The 17,967-nt window shown below is 40.4% G+C and overlaps 2 protein-coding genes across 5 annotated transcripts in view; one reads left to right on the forward strand and one right to left on the reverse strand.

Annotated features, from left to right (window-relative positions):
• Positions 1 to 719: 719 nt before the first annotated feature.
• Positions 720 to 16,349, forward strand: LOC146673282 (uncharacterized). 4 transcript variants are annotated; one of them, XM_085401924.1, is made up of 5 exons: positions 720 to 1,009; positions 7,597 to 7,663; positions 9,311 to 9,367; positions 13,172 to 13,272; positions 13,723 to 16,349. In XM_085401924.1, the coding sequence occupies exons 4-5, from the start codon at positions 13,255 to 13,257 to the stop codon at positions 14,461 to 14,463; spliced, it is 759 nt and encodes a 252-aa protein (XP_085258050.1). In that variant the 5' UTR covers positions 720 to 1,009; positions 7,597 to 7,663; positions 9,311 to 9,367; positions 13,172 to 13,254; the 3' UTR covers positions 14,464 to 16,349. The 4 variants fall into 4 exon arrangements, with proteins under 4 accessions (XP_085258050.1, XP_085258049.1, XP_085258048.1 ...); XM_085401923.1 differs by lacking the exon at positions 9,311 to 9,367 and having other exon boundaries at positions 13,138 to 13,272; XM_085401922.1 differs by lacking the exon at positions 9,311 to 9,367.
• The window catches only part of LOC146673283 (uncharacterized), a 40,610-nt gene continuing 26,969 nt past the window's right edge, over positions 4,327 to 17,967 (reverse strand). The window contains exon 4 of the mRNA XM_085402640.1: positions 4,327 to 5,133. The gene's annotated coding sequence lies outside the window, so the exon portion shown is untranslated. The remainder of the gene's footprint in view (positions 5,134 to 17,967) is intronic.

Genomic DNA, 17,967 nt, shown 5'->3' on the forward strand with positions numbered 1-17,967 from the left:
ACAGCTGCAAACATGTGGATCAAAATTCATTAAAAAAACAACATGTGGACTTCAAGGACTTAATACACTAAAATGAAAGGAGGAGCAAAAAATAGAGGTTTAACAGAATTTGAATTAAGTAAAAGTAGTCACCTGTGATCTTTAAAATGGTCCTGATGTGTGCTGCTGTTTTTAACTTTCAACATTTCTTTGCTGCCACTGTGAATAAGATTGTGTTCTTTGCCTAATTGAATAAAGGTTACACTGACTTACTGCTCCATCCTCTGGTACAAACTGGTATTACATGGAAGTACAGCCCAAAACCAGTTTAGCTTGAGTTTATTTTTTCAGGACATAAAGTTTTTTCTTTAACATTCAAACGTTGTAATGAAGGGATATTTTAACAGGCTGTTCTCGTTTATATGACTTCCATAAAACAACAGGGTTAGAACACATTGTGACGAAGTAAGATGTTTGTTTTGTAGTCCATCTTCAGCACAATGTAGTTTCAACAGGCGGACATCCGGTGTCACATTGTTACAGAGAGACGAGTGTAAGGCTGTTCCAATTCTCAGCACCGCTCCTCTCTTTCCCTGAGTCCTTAGCAATTCTCCTTCCCACGATGACGTTTTCTTCGAGCCCAAGGAAAAGAGTTTGGGAAAATGAGATAGGCCCTAATTTTGAAATTTTAAATAACACCCACGTGGTTACGTTGTCCAGCTGAGTCACGTGGCCGCACAGCAACAAATCACAGCAGAGCCGGAAAAGGAGGCGGAGCAAAGTGTGTGTGCAGGAGAGGAGTCGAGCAGAGAGAGCTGCTTTTTCCATGAAACGGGAGTAAAGTAGTAAACGTACAGGAACATATACCACTACCAACGTTTGGATCGATATCTGCATCGATCAGCACACCCTTGTCTTCTGGATCGTAGCTGAGATCAGCGTGAACCACGTGGGTCTCTGCTCCCTTATCTGTTTCTTAAGACTTCCAGCTTCATCAAGGAGTTTCTCTTGGTTTGTGGGCTCATCTAAGGTAAGCACCGAGCTAACTTTAATGCAGGTTCAGTTTATGTTGATTTTAGCTCTGTTGAGAATAATAGATTGTTTGGTACGTTGGAGTTAGACAGACTGTAGAGTTTGTGATTGCTTGCAACATTATAATACGGCGGGTTTTAGGGGGTAAGAATAGATACAGAAATATAGTCTTTGAATATGAACAAAAGGATGGGGTGCAGGGCAGGACAGGACAACAACCAGCCTCCATCCCCAGGACAGAAAGCCACAGGTACAAGCGTGGGGGAGGACAATCAGCCTTTAGAATAGGACTTAATGGGACCGTCTCCAGATGCATCCAGGGCTGGACTGGGACAAAAAATCGGCCCGTGTTCGAGATTAACTGGCTTTGGTCGAACAGATGTGTGGTAGACTTGCGTTTCAGGAGCTGCTACCGACAAACCAGCAAAAAAAAAACGCCAAAATGTGTCATCTGTGACATGTGTGAGGTTAATTCAAACACACCCAGTCAGTCTTGATGCTGTTGAACAACAAAATGTTTAAACATGTCACGAGTTGGTGATAATGTCATGCGAGACGCGATCGCGAAAACACGACACGTCCACACGTAAACGCAAAAACGCCTGGCAGGCGTTTTTAGAAATCTCAGTAATACCGACAGCCCGCTAGCACTCTCTACCAAAAATAGTGCTTTGTTGTGTATCTAATGGACCAAAGCTAAATCAGTTCCACGCCACTGAAGTTGCTGCATTTTTACAAACCAATTCTGGTTCATCTCTTTCACTCAACGATCCACTTTCACCCTTCTCATTCTCCGTCACCGCTGTGCTTTTTCCAGCCATGTGCGTATGAAAACAAAGGCATTGCGCATGCGTGTTTTATCTATATTTTATCCATATATCTGTATTTCATTTTCTTATCATTGTCCAACATTATACCGGTATTAATGTGAGCGGTATGATATAGCCCAGCCCTACTTTTAAAAGTTTACTATTCGGCTGCCCCATATCAACCATCCGCTGTTGTTTTTTTTGTTTTTTTTGTCTTTTTTTTCCTCTAAAAAAAGTTTTCTCTAAAAAATTATCCACACCCACCACCACACCGCTCTGAATTTTGTAATGGGTTGAATTTGACCCATCCTTCAAACGCAGGGAAATAAAGGATGGATTTTCGGCCACATTTGGAGCAGCCTTTGAATTGGGACAGCCTTTGTCGTGTCGCTGTGACGTAATCGGCTGACGCAGCTCTTACTCCTCATTTTATGACTGGCAGACCCCCACTGTCATTCTTGTGAGATTTAGGGTGACACAAAATGCTTGGAGAACAAAAGTCAATTTTTGTCCTTTAAACAGGGGTTAAAAAAGTCATCCTAACAAAATACTAAGAATCGTAGTGGTGTTTCCACTTCCATTGCAAATTTTTTCTTTGATTCTTTGCAGTCTCTCTCCTAGTTCGTTAAAATGTCACATGTGTGAGTTGCTGAAGCATATGTCGCGGTTCCCCCTTTTTTGCAAACAAAAGAACGATGGGACTGAGGCAATTTTCCCCTCAGGATGGCCAGTCACCACGTGATTCATCAAAAGTCACCTGAGAAATCCTGCTCAACAAGGCAAAACTGTTATGGAAATTTTAGAAAATTAGCTGGGCAGTGTTGGGTAAGTTACTTTAAAAAAGTAATTAATTACTAATTACTTACCGTAGTAAATATTGTATTTAAAATATTTATCTAATTACTGTGTCAGAAAAGTAACTTAATTACTAAATAAGTAATTTAACTAAATACTTCTTAAAATCCCTATAAACCTTGAGTGGGCAAACAATAGAAATTAAACTCTTTAAAAAAATGTATTTATTATTTAAAGACAGAGACTCTACAGTACGCAGCGGTAGCATCTCTTCCACAATGTAGCCTGCAATCATTTTTTAAGCTCACCTTCAGATGCAAGTACATTGTAAGTAACTGTAATTAAAATACCTAAAAATGAACAGTATTTAGTTACTCTACTTTTTCAGTGGAAAAGTAATTTATTTATTTATTTATTTATTTATTTTTATTTATTTATTTATTTTTCCTCCTTTTTTTATTATTATCTCTTTTATTGGGACAGCTGTTGAACATAACAGTAGTTTGCCTTTTTACATTTTCTTTGCTGTCACATTTTAACTTATAATTGAAAAATAAAAAAGACAGAAAAAGAAGAGAAAAGAAAAACAAACAAAAACAACCCCCCCCCCAAAAAAAAACAACAACAACAACAAACAAAAAAAAAACTAGGGTTAGGAGGCAGCAGGGCAGGTAGGTTTACGTAGAACTCAGGGTTGTAACATCATATACAAAATCACACCTCATATGCTTAACATAGTCTGTCCATTTAGACCATATTCCGTAGAAGGTATCCCTCTGAAGTTTAAGAGAAAATGACACTTTTTCCATCGTATAGATCTCTTGTACAGAATGTATCCAGTCTTCTATCGTTGGTGGTTCAGGCTTAAGCCATCTTCTCGTAAGATGCTTTTTACTTGCGGCCAGAAGGATATACAGGAGTCTTCTGTCGTTGGAATTCAGTTTATCCACTGGTGCATTGCACAAAAACATGGTCTCAAAAGTTGAAGGAAAAACAAATGAAAAAACATTTTGTAAATGATCATGGATTAGAGACCAATACTGGCGAATATCTTTACAGTCCCAAAAGATGTGGAAATGGTTAGCTCCATCTCCCCCACATCTCCAACTAGAGCTGGGCGATATGAGATTTTTTCATATAACGATATGTTTTTTTTCATTTCAGGCGATAACGATATCTATCACGATATAAGCCAAATAACTATATTTGTAAGATTTAAATGTGCCGTTGCTCACAAGTAAAATGTGAAATAATCAGCAGCTTGTTTTTATTTAAATATTTATTTCCCATAATAAGTTCAACAGGGTAGATGTACTTAAGGAACATGAGACTTTTTCAGATAAATAAAGGCAAATATTGCAAACTACACAAAAGGCAGCCGCTAAAGCGTTTAAGTTTCAAAATAGAACAAACGAAACAGACTAAAATGTCAATTCCACTTAGAAACAAAATATTAATTCTAAAAATAAATCTTAGTTTGTTTTACAGAAGAACAGACAAAACTAATTAACTTTTGTCAATATCAAATAAACTGAGAACTAAAAGGAAATTCTCAATCTCTCCTTGTTGTATAGCTTAGCTTTTCAAACAGTTTTAACAGTTACTTTAGTCTGACAAAAGCCGAATGACGAATTAGCGCTTCCAGTCAGAGACTGAGGCTGCGTCCATACGTACACGGGTATTTTTGAAAACGGAGATTTTCCGTTTTCGTTTTAAAAAATAATCCCGTCCACACATAAAGGCAGAAATGAAGGAAAACGCTGCTATGAACATGCCAAAGCAGCAGGTGGAGCTAGATTCCTAACCGTGCAGAAATGTTGGCCAATCAGAAGTCTAGAAGCCTCGGTGGGAAAAAGTAAACAAAGCTGGGGCATAGAAGCAGAACCGAGTCGTATGTGTGGAGGGACAGTAACTGTGTGTATATGTAAGCATTTAAACACTGCAGAGAGTAGAATTAACAGTAACAGTATTGTAGAAATTCATTTCACCGAAACAATAACGTGGCACAGTGTGACGCATGCACCAGTTTATTGTATTTCCAGACTTGATTTCGGCACAATTTACAGTGCACGCTACTCTGTTTTTTGTCAGACTTGAAATAGCCAAAATACCTTCACACTACGGAACTTCTATGGCTCTTCCGTTCGACAATCTCTCCGGCATTGGAACCATCATCTGTTTTCTCTTCGGTCACGCTCGGTAGATTTTTCTAGTCGGCACACTCATTTCCTCCATTACGCGCTGGCTCCATTACCCGCTGGCTGTTTCCCAAACAAACACACGTGCGGCTTGGCACTTGTGCTGTACGTAACAAGTCACGCGACGTGACGCTGCGGCTGTGATTGGTTCGGCTCTGCGCTGCTTAATTTGGATTGGCTGACCTTTTTCTTTTTTTCTTTTTTTTTTTTTTTTTTTAAGAGGACAAGAGCGGCGAGGTCTATCGCGATAGCTTAATTTCTCTATCGAGTAAAAGTTATATCGCGATACATATCGTTATCGTTCTATCGCCCAGCTCTATCTCCAACATTTATCACCAGTTCCTCGATATCTTTGTTGAGCAGGGGTAATGAAAAATCTCATAATGCTTTTCCAGCAAAATTCACGCCAAACATTAGACCCAGTGGTAGCCCACTGTATCTTGCATGCGTGAGCCCAACACTTCTCTGTAATTGTCAAATTACCCTCCTTTTCCCACTTCGCTTTAATATACAGAGTGCTGTCGTTTTTACACCGCCGGATGCTGTTATATAATTTAGAAATTATTTTACTTTGCACTTCAGATTTGGTTAATAATAAGAATGTTTCTACAAATTGTAATTCGTTTAGGTTCACTTTTAAGTTTTGATTAAAATAATTTCTGATCTGTAGATATCTAAAAAAATCATCTGATCCCAAGTCATGTTTACTCCTTAAAGATTCAAAGCTTTGAAATGCACCCTTATGGACAAATGAATAATAATTGGTTATACCTTTTGAAATCCAGTTTTTGAATCTATTATCATATTGATTTGGAGTAAAATCTGAATCATATGCACACCATCTTAAAACCTTAGAGGCATTTTCCAAACCACCAATTTTTATTACTTCTTTCCAAGCTGATATCATTATTTGCAGTATAGGTTTATCTGCCATATGTATTTTATTCTGCAATTTTATGTCCGATATTAAAGCTGAAACTGGTATTTCTTTTACTATTGTTCCTTCAACATCTTTCCATCCGGCGGTGTAGTTTGGACAACAGAGACAAATCAGCGGTCTTAACTGAGCTGCACAATAATATTCTCGTAGACAGGGAAGCCCATGACCTCCCTTTTCTTTCTTTAATTGAAGCGTTTTATATTTAACTCTAGCTTTTTTCCCATTCCAGATATATTTTGACAATGTTCTATCCCATACCGCAAACTGTTTTTGTGGTATGGTAATCGGTAGAGACTGAAACAAATACAGCAGTCGGGGAAGAATATTTAATCTGATTGATTCCACCCTGGAGTGTAGGTCCTGAAATGGAATAGTGTTCCATCTTTGTATATCTGATTTTATGGATTAATTTAGAGGGGCATAGTTGGCATTGAACATTTTGGTGAAATCACAATGTATTACCACCCCTAAATACCTAATGCTATCTGCATCCCATTTCCATTTATAACGATTCTTGATTTCGACTGGTGGCTCATAATTTAAAGTTAATACCTGCGTTACCTGCGGAAAAGTAATTTAATTACAGTAACGGGTTACTTAGTAAGTCATTACAACCAACACTGGAGCTGGGTTGGAAGTGTGTTTAATAAACACATTAAAATTTGAATGGGAACATCCCAGTCAACACAAGGATCATCTCTGAAGTTTGGCCACCACCCTTACATCTTATATACACCCTCACAGACACTCTCAAACAAAGAACATCCACAGGACATCACGTATCCCTATACCTTCAGTCCAGCTCATCCTTGACCTCAGAGAAAAATTACAACCACCTGTCACCTCCCTTAAAGTAGGATTTCTGGAGATCTTCCAGTCTACGATGGGTCCACTGTGAAGGTGCAATAACATGGGGCCCACTTGTGATAACATTCTATGTGAATGCATACAACTGATGAACACTAAAGTGAGGAAATAATATTACTATTACTAATGTGATATGATTAATACATAGGAAAAGAAATCTGCCACCACATCATGAAAATAACATACTTGTGGTAAATACACATAGAAATGAACAATTACAAGATTAAGTCTGCATAGCCCACAAGTTCATGCGACCCTAGGATGTCGCTGTCATCTTCCTGCTCCTGAAAAAAACATACATGCATCAACCCTTTCCTTGTCTGCTTGGAGTAGGGACAATCTTGCATATCAGTGTCAAGTCAGTTAACCATTTGTTCCCATTATCAGTCCAGTCAGTCCCTGTATGTTTATTGGTGAAAGCACAACTTCTTCTGTCGACTTAAGTTTCTACTGCCAGTAGTGATGTGTCGGTCGCGAACGAAATGAATCTCAGAGCCGGATCTTTGAAGTGAGTGTCACGAGTTGTAGGGTTTCTTTTTTTCTTTCTCTCACCCTCTCTGTCGCACTTTTTTTCCCGCTTCACTCCGCACGTGAGCCTTGTGCTTTGCGCTGGGAAGAGGGGCAGTAGTTACGCTCGCAGTAGCACATGAACAGAGCGAGACAGAAAGAGAGCCAGGGACAACAACATCACTTTAGAAAGGTATAGGAATCAACCACAACTATTTTCAGTTGCGGATGATAAAGGATTCAGAAAGTTTATTCACGCAGGCCCATATGACAGAGAATATGCATCTTCTTTTTGTTTTCATATTTTAATTTATATTTAATTGTGTTGTGGTTTGCAGCGTTTTGTTTTGTTTCACTTTAAATTTGTTTAAAAGGAAAAAGATGAAAATTTAAATAGTTAAAAGTTGAAATGTAAAAAGGTGGGTTTTGTCCATCCATCCATCCATTCGCTTCCGCTTATCCTTTTCAGGGTCGCGGGGGGCGCTGGAGCCTATCCCAGCTGTCATAGGGCGAAAGGCGGGGTACAACCTGGACAGGTGGGTTTTGTATCATATGATTAATTTATTACAGTTTATGTGGAGTGAATAAATAAAAGTATAGTTACAGTGGTCCCTAGAGACAAAGCACGTACGAACTCTAAAACACGTACAAAACATAACAGAAGTGCTCCGGGATGCTAGGCGCAGTGTAAATACATTAGTTCAATTCAATTCAATTTTATTTATATAGCGCCAAATCACAACAAAAGTCGCCTCAAGGCGCTTCATAGATACAGAGAAAAACCCAACAATCATATGACCCCCTATGAGCAAGCACTTTGGCGACAGTAGTAATTCCTTTTGTGCATAATTTTATATTGTTGTTAATAATAAATTAATTAAAGCAACAAAACAACCTCAAGAGCTGGCTGGGAGACGAAAGAGCCGGTTCTCTAAAAAGAGCAGGAAATCCCATCACTAACTGCCAGCAACATGACATCATTTCAAAGAAGAAAAAAGACAAATTCAGAATTGATTACCTTGCTGATTCCTTTTAGACAAGGGACTTGGGACTTACTATCTAATCGTGTCCCACATAGGTGACTTTCTCCAGAACCCATTGTAATGTGGAGAAGCTCACTTTACCATCGTTTTTAAAGCAACAGTGTTGTATAGCACTTTTAGTTCCAATCATGCAGGCCTGCTTGAAGGAGAGCAGATTTTCAAACCTAACTTTCAGTGCACTCCTCAAACATAAATAAAATAAAATAAAATAAAATTCTACAAAATGTAAAAATATGAAAGCCTAGTTTTAGGACTTTTCACTTCCACTTGGTAACAAAAATGTAAGTTTCATCCCATGTAACACGGTGTATGTCATGGTAAAACCTCCCCTACACATCAGGAACAAGAAACTAAGAATCTACTAGTCTCACTCATTTAATCCCTCTGCTGCATTCTGTTCACCCCTGCTATAATTCAATCATCTTTCCTAATATAATATTAGTCCAATAGTTCATATATTGCTTCTCATCCCACTAAGTGAACCGAACAACATGATAAAATCAGAAACACAGGCTTAAAATACTATCTGGTCTTCTTGAGCTTCATTACATGCGTGTATGTGTTAGTAGGATTAATACATTTTGTGCTCCTTAAAGGTTAAAATATCAATACTACAGTCTAAATATCAGGAGAGCAAATCAATATGTCCTTCTTGTTTCAGAAACATCTAAAGTCAGGTTCAGCTAAATCCTAAGCGTTTGCAAGTTCACCAAGTGAATGTAAAGGTGTTGTTAACACCGTCAACATGTACCCCCGTGTGATGTGTGCCACTTCCAATGTGATTTTTGACACCCCCATATGGAGGACAACAAGAGCCACGCACATCGAAATAAAGAACTCTGTGCTTGAATAATGAATTGTAGAATAAATTCTTCATTTGTGAAATTTTTCAATCCCTCATTAACAAAGTGATTTTTTAAATGTTTTTTAAACTCCTAGGATGGTAATGAGGTGCAGTATAAACTTAGTTGGCTGAGTTTATACTGCTACCGATGAGTCTGAGCGGGACTCTTTTGTGGATCTATGGAAGTCCATATTTACTTATTTAATTTTTTGTTTCACACATGGTACAGCAGTAATTCATTTCTTATACACAACCTTCCTGTTAATTAAAGTAACACTGTTTCCATGCATGAACAGGAACAGGAAGAAGAATAAATTCTCATTGACACCTGCACCCCATCTGTGATGATACAAGTAGGCAACCAAAATTACACTCTGACAATATTTTACACAAAACAAGACAAAACAAACAGAACAATATAATCAACAGTGAGCAATACCACTAAATATCAAACAGAAAGGATAATTTTTTCTACAGTTAAATTCTGTTATTTTCAACTTCTTCATATTTATCGTTTTATTGCTATAGCAGATTTTAAATTGAGAAACCTTTGTACAACACATGCTATACCTATTATAAAGACACATCTCCTGGATGCACTGGTACGCAACTTCATTGATGTATCCTAAGGTCATCAGGTGTTTCGGGTCTCACAACATCATACACCCTCGCCCAGGCGACCCAGCCGGGGGTGATCAGGCCCCGAATTGCGTACCAGTAGCTACCCACGGATCAGCCCTCTTGATCCACAGCCACCTTGTGGCTTTCTCTGCCGCTTCACTCACAGCCTGGATGGCCCTCTTCTTGGCTGCCCCAGCCACGCCCAGCCACACTTTGCAGAGTGATCGTCCTGCAAAGCCCCTACAACCCACTTCTATGGGCTCATAGAAAGTCTTCCAGCCCCTTCCCCTGCACTCCTGCACTAGTTCCTGGTACTTTCCTCGTTTCCTTTCATTGGCCTCCTCAATCCGCTCTTCCCAGGGCACTGTGAGTTCCAGCATGATCAGCTGTTTTGAGGCCTCAGAAATAATTATCATGTCTGGCCGGAGTGATGTTTTTGCAATGTTCTGAGGGAACTTTAGTTGTTTACCCAGGTCAGCCTGTAGCTGCCAATCAGAGGCTGTGTTGAGGAGGCCAGTTGTCAAATGTGGGCGCACCTGGGGGTTCTCTCCAGCCTTAATAAAAGAGATTGCCTTCCTCGGAGCATGATGATGCTTGCTGGTGCTGATTGCTGAGGCAATCTTTCCAGCAACTACTCTGAGCACCTGGTCGTGCCGCCAACGATACCGACCATCGGCCAGGGCCCTTGGGCAGCTGCTAAGGAGGTGTTCTAGGGTCCCTCTTCCAAAGCACAGGGGACAGGCAGGTGTCTCGCTCTTTCCCCACAGATGGAGGTTTGCTGGGCTTGGCAGAGTGTCGTAAACTGCCTGCACTAGGAATCGGATCCGGTGGAAGTCTGCCTGCATGATGTTTGCCCAGGTGACCTTGCGCTGCAAGGTGCTCTCCCACCTTGTCCATGCTCCCTGCCGCTTAAGGCCTACAGCTCTACTTACTCGCTCCTCCTCCACACCTGCTCGGACCTCTTCCTGGAGTAGCAGGTGTCTCTCCTTTCCCTGTGCCCTGCTGACCTGGGCCTTTGGGACGTACCCCAAGCCTGCTCCCCCTGTTGCTAAGACCCCCATCAGTGTTTTCTGCCTTAGGCGTGACTCCGCCACCTCAACTGCCTTCTCAGCCTTCCACTTTCTTCCTGTCCTTACCTCAATACCTGCTGATGCCACCTTGCAGTCTTTAGAATCTCTGTACTGTAGGGCTTCTCGTGTACGAGCCACCTTGAACTCTTCTTTGAGACCACTGAAGGGTAACTGCACGCTGTTGCTTGCCCCATACAAGGCAGCGCTGGTGAGACTCCGGGGAAGTCCCAGCCACTTACGAAGAAAGCCACTGATCTTTCTTTCAAGGGATTCCACAGTAGTTATTGGAACTGTATAGACAAGCAAGGGCCACAGGATTCGGTTTATGTTTATGTTTTTCGAATCCTCCTCTTTGGGAATCCAGACTCCCTCTGCGCACCTCCACTGATCAGCAACTCTCCCTCTCCGCCATATCACCTTTAAGATCTTCCACAGGTGGCGAAGCAGCTCTGGGCAGCGCTTATAGACAAGGTAGGGTACGCCACTGGGACCTGGGGAGGATGCAGAGCGGGCTGCTTTGATGACCTCACACACCGCCTTCAAACTTGGCTCCGTCAACTTGAACTCTACTGATGGTGGGGCAGAGTTGATGAGAGCTTTGTTTGGTCCCAAGTCTTGTTCCCTCAGTGGGTCACTCATGGTCTCATGAAGGAAGTTATTCACCTCCTCTGCTGAGCACTCCAACTGCCCGCTTCGCTTAACTCCAAGCAATTGTTTGGAAAAGCGAAAGGGATCAGCAATAAAAGCTGCACGTTTCCTGGCTATCTTTCTTCCTCGCCTCCTGTGCCATTCTGCTCTACGGAGGGTAATCAGCTTCTTCCGCAAGATGTTATGCAGTTCCTCTAAAGCTTGCTTCTCCTCCGCATCAGCGTTCTTGAACTGCTTCTTAAGGCTCCTGAGCTCCTGGCGCAGTTGATGAATCTTCATGGCCCTGCGGTTCATGGTGTAAGGGGTCTTGTTGTAACACTTCTCAATCAGGCCGAACCTTTCTGAGGCGTAGCTGACTATGATGGTGGTCATTGTTTTAAGCCTGCTGTCGGCATCTCTTTTGGCCACAGCTTGTATGATGTTGGAGACATCCTCATCAAACTTCTGCCACTCGCTCTGGCTGCTGGCTGGGGGCCACTTAATCCGCTGTTTTGGAACTACACTGCTTGGATTGGAAGAGTCCAGTGCGTGGAGGGACTAGGCTCTGTGGGGTGCCTCCTGGCCGGGCTCCTCCTGCGTCTCACCAGGTTCTCACCAGGTTCAGGACCTGTGCGTTGCACCTTACTCTCCCGCTCCAAACATTTCATTCTAGCCTGATGGACCTTTAGGCCACGCTGGTTCTTACACAGCTTGCCGCAGATACATGTCTTACTCGTAGTCCTTTCCATTGCATTGGTCGTTAACCTTGAGTCCGTACGATTGGAGACCTCATCCTCCCCCCCTCTCGGGATCTCCTGGGGGTATCTTTCTTTAGGGCTTTCCGTAGCTTTTTGGGGTGCTTTCTCACGAAAACTGCAGACCGGGATGCTAGCCCACCCTGCCCCTGGAGCTGTCTTTCCGAGCTGTCATCTGTCTCTCCAGTAGTCGCCAAACTTTCTTGGTTGTCACCTAGACTCTTAGATGATGAATGAGATGATCATTGAGAGAATTTCTTATGCCTATGACTGTTGGACACATTTGCCTTTGTGTGGTTCGAGCAAACCGATGCTTAAAATAAAACTTCCTTCTTCCCTCCCCATGTTCTGAACACAATACAAATACACTTTGTAACTTAAGAGGTAGTGTTTTATTTTTTGCCCTAAATATAATAATTTATGTCTGTAATTTCATTATATCTTCTAGTTTTCATAATTTTGATTTTATATACAAACTGTTACTGTCTTCTCTATACTTAACGTTATGCATAACGTTCAAAGCGCTCTGCCACACACTCTATTAAATCATTAATAGCCACAGACATATATTCAACCTGCTTACATTTCAAATCGCTATCAACAAAAAGTGCCATACCTCCTGCCTTCTTATTAGATCTATTTATATGATATAATTCATACCCATCAATGTGAAAGTCCCAACCCCTTTCCTCATCTATCCATATTTCGGATAGTGCTATAACTTTAAACTTGCCTTTCAGATTATTCAAAAAATCATTGATCAGAACAAAGCTTTTGTAGAGGCTTCTACAGTTGAAATGAATTCATGAAAATTTATCGCCTATGTAAACATTATCCCTAAATAATGTTGACATATATACAGGGTGTAGCATTCCCTGGGTAAAGGCGGTGATATACAGGACAGTCAGTGGTTTTTCCCTTTCCAGTTCTTGTAGCCAACTGATGACTTTCTTTTTGTAGTTGTTTCTGGGGTTTTACCTTGAAGCTTTATAGGTATTGTTGTCACTGAGGAGTTTAGTCATGTTTATTTGCTCTGCTTCTTTTTGTCAGGGATAAAATACAAATATATACTTTTGTGTCCCAGCTGAGTAACAGGAGGACAAGAGTCTGGTGGTGCAGCATAGGAACAAGCCATTTGGACTCAGCTCAGCCACTACAGAGGAAACAATGACTTCAACACAAAAGGTGAGAAAAATATCACAGTTACACTGTTATTGAAACTGTGTGCACAGCTGGTTGGTTTTTAAAAAACAATTAACAGCAGCTTTATCTTTTCCATCCTGGGCTCCTCCATATATACAGAATCTACATTCACAACCAAAAACCACAGAAGTTAGAAGAAAATACAAAGATCATATTTTAACAGCACATATTGAAACAACAATATCATCACTTGAACTCAAAATAATTTATGAAGTAAAAGATTTTCTCCTCTTATATATTTCTTCAATAATGTCATTTTCATTACAACTCCCATTGTAGGACATCATTGTAATGCGATACTATCACCACAAGGTGGTGGTAACACACCAACAATGTGTTTGTTGACATGTTTGATTCCACCAATGGAAGGAGTTTTAGTTTGTTCCATGACTGCATTTCACTCACTGCCTCTGTTTGTATCTGTCACTGCAGGACCAACATGGAGCAAGAAGTCAGCGCTCTCAGGAGGCCGACAAATCTCAAAGAAGAAAGGGAGAGACAACCTACAGCTGTGATGAGTGTGGGAAGGATTTTACCCGGACTGGCAACCTAAAAACACACCAACTCTTCCACAGTGGAGTTAAAGCGTACAGCTGTGAGTTGTGTGGAAAGTCTTTTACCCTGGCTCAAACCTTAAAAACACACCAATTCATCCACAGTGGAGTTAAACCTTACAGCTGTGAGTTGTGTGGAAAGTCTTTTACCCAGGCTGGAAACTTAAAAAATCACCAACTCATCCACAGTGGAGTTAAAGCACACAGCTGTGAGTTGTGTGGGAAGGATTTTGCCCGGGCTAGAGGCTTAAAAATACACCAACTTATCCACAGTGGATTTAAAGCACACAGCTGTGAGTTGTGTGGTAAGGCTTTTGCTCAAAATGGCGACTTACAGAGGCATCTAGTTACCCACTCTGGAATTAAGGCGTACAGCTGCGACTTTTGTGGTAAAAGTTTCAGCGACAAACGGTACCGAAATATTCACCTACGGATTCACACTGGAAATGATGTTTCCTGCTGTGATCAGTGTGGGAAACTGTTTACAACAGACACACAGTTAAAAATACACATGTTTAGCCACACTGAGGAGAGACTTTACAAATGTGACCTGTGTGAGAAGACTTTTAAATATCCACATCACCTGAGAAACCACCGACACATCCACACCAGAAAATAACTCTACAAATGCAGTTACTGTCAGGATGTATTGATTTTTTTATCTTGTAATTTTAACCTGATCAAGTCTGATCAGTAAACTTATGGAGTTATACTGAATAAACTTTTTGGAAAAATGAAGTGTCATTTTCGCCCAGTAAGCTGAGTGTTATAATGTAAACAGTAAAATGTAATTGGACGTTGGCAGAGATGCTTTTTATTTTAGGCGACGTTCAGGATAAAAATAAAAAAGCAGAGCGACGCACATGGATCCACTTCCCAGCCCTGTCGTCACTGTGGTGGTGGGAAAGTTTCTCTGTGTCCTTTGTGGAAAAACTTCCAATCATCAATGGGACCTAAAACCACATCAACGTAGACACACTGGAGCCAAAATGAACTACTTCCAATAATGTGGGAGAGGCTTCCACACACCAAGTACATTAAAAATACATGAACTCTTCCACAGTGGGGTGAAAAAGCACATCTGTGACCAGTGTGGGTCATCCTTCACCACTGGACATGAGCTTAACGAAAAAGCATAAGTGAATCCACACAGGAGAGACATCATACAAGTGCAGACACTGTGACAAAAGCTTCTCACAATCAGGTCATCGTAACAAACATGAACGTACACACATGGAAGTGAACTTCAGCTGTGACCAGTGTGACAAGAGCTTCAGGAATGTCAGTTCATACTCCGAACACAAACGATCCCACACTGTAAATAAACCTGTTTCAGGCTCAGACTTAAAAACCTTGAGATCAGGCTCCACAGAGTTCAGATGGAATCTCCTGTGTCAGCTGATGTCACACTTGGATCTGATGAGGTAGCTCTGATTTCTGGACCTGCAGTGAATAATTCTGAATGTTACATTTAGGAAGCTGTAGATGCCCTACCTGCATGTATAGATATGTATATCAAGTTTATGTTTTTTCCTTTGAGGGATTTTAATTCTCTAAAATGTTTTCCTTATTATATTTTGATCTTTGTTCCCTTAGGACACAGTAGTGTTTAGTAATTGTACTTGTTACTGTATTATTAAAGTTATAGGTATGTTTTGTTTTTTTTTACAAAACTGATATTGTATCAAAATTGCAGATATGGATATATATTTCAATTTCTTTCATTTGAACTTTGTTTACAAAATTAACTTTTTTTATGTATTCATTTAATGTGTTAAATCATTGTGTTAATCAGTTAAATTTCAATCCTTCATTCATATTTAATCTTTTGCTGAGGTAAAATCTTCTCTTAGAAAATTTTCTCCCAAAACTGCAAATAATTTCACAGCAGTTGTTCTTAAAACTTCCAAAATGAACTAAATCTGTCCACCAGCTTTGAAACAACACCTGCTGTGACTTTATGTCCAGAAAGAATAAACTCAAGCTAAACTGGTTTTGGGCTGTACTTCCACGTAATACCAGTTTGTACCAGAAGATGAAGCAGTGAGTCAGTGTAACCTTTATTCAATTGGCAAATTGGCAAAGACCACTGATAGGTTTGTAGCTTGAACCTATCCGCTGGAACGTTGAGGACAATATAATTACATTCTTTCAATCTACAACTGATTATACACCTCTAAGCATATATGGTTAAATATTTCTAAGCATAAATGGCAATGAACAATACAAAACCTAACATCCACATTCATATTCACAGTGGCAGCAAAGAAATGGTGAAAGTTCAAAAATTCCAATTCTTTTAAACCTCTATTTTTGGCTCCTCCTTTCACTTTAGTGTGTTTACTGTGTTCTTGAAGTCCACATGTTGTTTCTAATGAATTCATTTTGATCCACATGTTCTGCAGCTGTTTTCTTGTTGATTTGAAGTTTGTATTATGAAATCGTGATTTGATTTGATCCTATATTTGATGAACTGTGAAAAATAAAGAAATGGTCTCACAACAAGTAGTTCGAGCCCTGATTTCAGATTCAAAGTAATTTAACTGTTTTCAGTGGTACATGTGGAGGTTTATCACTGGAGGAACCTTGGCTGTTCTCCACTAACATTGAACAGGGTTCCTGCAGCTCATTAAAAACTCTGAAATGATCTTCAAGGACAAAGATATTTGATTTTTCTTAAAAACAAGATGTGGGCATGAGTTTTCAGAGAGTGTGTTTAAGATTCATTGTAATGAACATCTCACACAAAGCAGATGTTCCTGCATTGCAACAGCGGTTTGCAGATGTGTTCTCCCCCCTGCCCGTCTGCATGACTCTCATGCAGCACCACTTTGAAACGCAGCCTGGCGTGAAAGTCTGTTCATGACCTAACATGTTGCCTGAGCACAAGAGACCAATTGTACAAAAGGAATTGGCTGAAATGGTGAAAATGCTATTATCATAGGATGAAATGAGGATTTGTTCCTCAGTGTTTGGTCTCCTGTGCTTACCTTTTCTCCAGGTGATTTGTCGCAGCTGTTGAGAGGGGCCGGTTGTCTTTAAGGTGCTTCCAGGTAATTAAGAAGTGAGCGCACGGTTTTATACGGTTCTGTGATGATCATCACAAAGTCAAAAAGGTCTCATGGTTTGATGCCTATCCCATGCCCCAGGTTGACCTGGACTGGTTAAGCACTGCTTATCTTTTTATCATGCTGGATTTAACCAACGCCTACAGGCAGATTCCCTTGTCTGCAGAGTCCAAAGACAAAAACGACCTTCTCCACTCTGTATGGTTCGTACCATTCGTCACTCTTCTGTTTGGCTTGTTTTTTTTTTTCCCAACTTTGTTTTATTAATTTCAACAATGACATACAAAGTTAGCAACAGCTAAGTCAATCTTGATTTCAGAACAGTGGTATGTCCATTATACCATCCTACCTCCCAACCCAAATTCTCCCCCTACCAGATCCACAATAGACAAAACACCGCAGAGAACCAGTCTCTGCACACACACACACACACACACACACACACACACACACACACCAAAAAATAAATAAATAAATAAAAAAAATAAAAAACAACACCTCAGGACCCATACACATAACAAGCATAACCCCCAAAAAACAACAACAACCACAGCTCCTCCCCCCCCCCGTAGCCAAACAAACAAACAAAAACAAACAAAACAAAAACAGAGAAAACAATAGCAGAGAAAGGACCAAACAGAACAAAAGGAAAAACAAATAGATAAGGTATAAATAAGATTTAAAAAAAAAAATAAACATTATAATGTAGCTTCGCTCAGTTCACTTCAGACTCAGGAAGTAAAGTAATGGTGTCGACCAGCAAGAGAAATGATTTCCAGATTTTGTTAAATTCCCTAATAGAGCCTTTTAGAGAGAATCTAAGTTTTTCCAGCTTTAAGTTAAAGAGTACATCTCTCACCCAATGATCATGAGTTGGGGGGTGGGGAAGCTTCAACTTCAACAGAATAAGCCTCCGGGCCAGTAAAGTGGTAAAGGCTAGGGCCTGTTTGAGGGGACCAGATAAGTTCAAGTCGGGAGGAATGCCAAAAATTGCAGAGAGTGGGTTAGGAAGGACAGTCTGGCCATATGCTTGGCTAAGTGTGTCGAATATATTC

The sequence above is a fragment of the Rhamphochromis longiceps genome, linkage group LG3, assembly GCF_057381845.1.
Source record: "Rhamphochromis longiceps isolate RC_006_pf linkage group LG3, R_longiceps_female_GT1.1, whole genome shotgun sequence".
Lineage (NCBI taxonomy): Eukaryota > Metazoa > Chordata > Actinopteri > Cichliformes > Cichlidae > Rhamphochromis > Rhamphochromis longiceps.